At 51.3% G+C, this 3,480-nt stretch overlaps 1 protein-coding gene across 1 annotated transcript; it reads right to left on the minus strand.

Annotated features, from left to right (window-relative positions):
* Positions 1–762: 762 nt before the first annotated feature.
* ATOH1 (atonal bHLH transcription factor 1) lies at positions 763–3,040 on the minus strand. Its single transcript, XM_033936912.1, has one exon. The coding sequence runs from the start codon at positions 2,959–2,961 to the stop codon at positions 1,990–1,992; it is 972 nt and encodes a 323-aa protein (XP_033792803.1). The 5' UTR covers positions 2,962–3,040; the 3' UTR covers positions 763–1,989.
* Positions 3,041–3,480: the final 440 nt, after the last annotated feature.

Below are 3,480 nucleotides of genomic sequence, written 5' to 3' on the forward strand. Positions count from 1 at the left end.
GAAATGTGCCTCTTCCCTCCCGAATTTAGATTCCCTCTAGCTATCCAGTTCTGGAGAGGGACAGAGAAAGAGAGGCTGGGCCCAGGTGACAGCAAGAATGTACATGCGATTTTGAGTAAGGATACTTATACATTGTGAACTCTGTTAGGTTCTGGCTGTCGTCTGATGAAATATATTTCTCATACGGCTAACTAAAGCGATTAGATTTTAAATATAAACTATGTAATCCCCAGCTCTAAATGTTCCGCAATACACGAGGGGGCCCAACCAGGAAGAGCCATGAAACTTACAAGGTATTCCGCACTTTTCGTTTCAATGGTATGAAATGAAACGAAAAGTGTCACGAAAAGTGCGGAATACCTTTTGTTTCAGGGCTCCACACCATTCTCTTCTTGTTTGGGGCTGAGAACTTTTCAGCAGCCCCTGGTTTTTGCAGAGGTGGGACAATTGCAGATTCTCCTGGAAACAGTTAATAACCAGTGAGACAAATTGGAATTTATGTTTTGGAGGGGTTGGAAACTGTTCAATTCAGTCTCATGATTTTCAGAAAAAAATATGTGCATAATTTTTATTTTGTTCTTTTACTTCGTTATAAAGTGCTATGTGAGATCTACTAATTTATCGTATCTGTAATGTTACTGTTTTAAATTATTCTATCTTAAAACACTGCTTGCACATTTTCTTAATGAATATTTTGTTTTCGCTACATTTCTATGTATGCAGCAAATAAATAAATCAACCAAGAAGCAGCTTTATTGGGTTTTCAAGTTTTATTTCACCTTTCCAAAAAGTACATAAAATAGCTGGTAGTTGGCTTTACTAAATCAAAATCTTTTTTGTAGAAAATATTAAAAATAATAAAAACAGAATAAGCAGAAACAGTAGCACTCTTTAATAAATAGGTTTCTAACATGATAAGCAAACTGAAATTAACAAAAGCTTTTTGACACAACAAAAATTCGTTTTCCTAGTCTCAACAATCTGCTAAGATCACAAAAGAATTTAAATGGCTAAATTATTGTCTCGAATTGGCAGTTTCCCCCCCCTCTTCTCTTTCACCCACATTTTGTTTATGTCATCAGTGGCTCTTTTAAAGTGCACGCGTCAGGTTTCACCAGACGCTGGAACCTCCATGGTTAGTGTACAGTATAAAAACTAGCTCTCCCGTCCCCTTTTAAATATTTACAGCAGAAAACAAATATGCATTTACATCTTATGTTCCATTTTTAAAGCAGGAATACAAATTTGATATTTTTGGAAGACTTTTCCTCTCTTAGGGCTCCTTTTATCAAGCCGCGCTAACGGGGGTTAACGCGCGTGACTTTTCATCATGCGTTAACCCCCGCGCTGGCCTGAAAACTACCGCCTGCTCAAGGGAGGCGGTAGAGGCTAGCGCGGCCGGCAGTTTAGCGCGCGGTATTACGTGAGTTAAACCGCTAGCGCGGCTTGATAAAAGGAGCCCTTAAGTCACCAGTATACATACACAGGGGTGTCCATGGCAATCGCATATGCTGTACATATAGTCGTGGATTATCTTTTTAAAAAGCTACAGGGGTATTTAATGTCATCGTAGCTTGGCAGAGCACGAGAATAAGCAGGCAAAAGACTCAACATTGAAGCGCTAATAAAAAAAGATAACATATTTGAACCCTGGGAGTGTCAAATAGGATAGAATCCGCATTCATTTCTATAGCATGAGTCAATAGGATCATATGCCTAAAATACTATAAGGATGTTAGCTCCTCCAAAAAAACAAAACCAACAAAAAAAGTTGTGTAACACATAAATGGCAATAATGCAGTCACTTGACTTTTGAAGGACACCCCTATATATGCCGTTGGAGTTGGGATAATTAATGTTCTTGTCTCTTGCTTCAGTCCAGTGTTAAGTTCACGTTTGCAATAAGGGATTCTCTCTCTCTCTTTTTTGTTTTCTATTCTTGCAAAAAGTTATTTGTCGCCTGAGTTCTTTCCCCCATCCGCCGCCCTCCTAGCTGGCATCATCCGAGTCGCTGTAATGGGATCGGGGGGAAAACTCGCCGTCGCTGCGCTGGGACCGGGGCGACCTCTTGGCGTCCAGCAGCAGCAGGTCGGGGCCGGGCGGCTGCAAAGGGGGCGGCGGGGGCAGCAGGGAAGGAGGCGGGGGCGCGGCGGGCACCAGGCTCTTCCCGCCGGCCGGCGCCACCAGCAGGGCGCCCTCGGGCAGGGCGAAGTGCAGCGGCTCCAGCTGCAGCGAGTAGGCGGCGGCGGCCGGGAAGCGCCGGCAACCCCCGGGGGAGCCCCCCGCGGCCGCCGGCTCGTAGGAAGACGCGGCCGCCGGGGAGCCGGGCCGGGCGGGCGGCGCCTGCAGGAGCTCGGAGAGCGCGTTGATGTAGATCTGCGCCATCTGCAGCGTCTCGTACTTGGACAGCTTCTTGTCGTTGTTGAAGGAGGGGATGACGTTGCGTAGCTGATCGAAGGCGTGGTTCAGGCCGTGCATCCGCCGCCGCTCGCGGGCGTTGGCGGCCATGCGCCGCTGCTTCTGCACGCCGTGCGCCGGCTTGACGCCCGGGGAGGAGGAGGAAGAGGAGGAGGCGGCGCGCTGCCGGCAGACCTGCTGCAGCGGCTCCTGAAGCCCCGCGGCGCCCTTCAGCCGGCACAGCTGCTCCCGCGCCTTAGACGGGCCGCCTCGCGCCAACAGCAGCTCTTCGTCCCGCTCCCCCCGCGGCTGCTGCTGCTGCTCCTCCAGGTGCTGGTGCCGCTGCTGCGCCGGCGAGTGCAGCAGGTAGTCGGCGTGTGCCGCGCAGGTGCCCTGCGAGGCGGGAGCGAGCCAGGCGCGTGGGTCGGTGGCGTCCAGGAGCGCCAGGGCTCGCTGCGGGTACAGCTCGGGCTCGCGCCGCCGCCGCCGCTGCCGCTCCTCCTCGTCGTTGTCGTCGTTCAGCGCCGTCGCCTGCGCCCAGCAGTCCGCGTGCAGCCGGGACATGGTCGCGGCTCAGGCGCGTGCGGGACCCGTGCGCTCTTTCCCGGCCTCGGCAGTAATGCAACATTCACAGAAAAAAAAAAAAAAAAAGAAATCCCCAACAAACCAAGAGAAAAAGTTTTTTGTTTTTTTTTAAAGTTTGACTTTTTTTTTTCTTTCTTGGGGTTTTTTTTTCCGTTCTGGTTTTCACTTATATGTTCTTGCACCCGCTCCCTCCCCCCCCTACCCCCAGCGTGAAAGATCACCCCGGGTCGCGTGCGCTCAGCCGCTTGCGGAGCTTCTCCGGTTGCTGCCGGCGCTCGCGCCCCTTTAAAAGCGGCACGCGCCACCATTCCTCCACCCCCACCCGACTCCCTCCCCCCTCCTATGAAGCATGCCCCCCCCCTCCCTTCCCGTCTGCAGCCGCCGCCGCCGCTGTCACTGCCACCGCCTCCTCGCGCCGGTCGCGTGCGGACAGCCAATGGCAAAAGGTACTCCCCTCCCCTTCCAAAACGTGCGGAGGAAAGAATCCCTTTAGTATTC

The sequence above is a fragment of the Geotrypetes seraphini genome, chromosome 1 (genome assembly GCF_902459505.1).
Source record: "Geotrypetes seraphini chromosome 1, aGeoSer1.1, whole genome shotgun sequence".
NCBI lineage: Eukaryota > Metazoa > Chordata > Amphibia > Gymnophiona > Dermophiidae > Geotrypetes > Geotrypetes seraphini.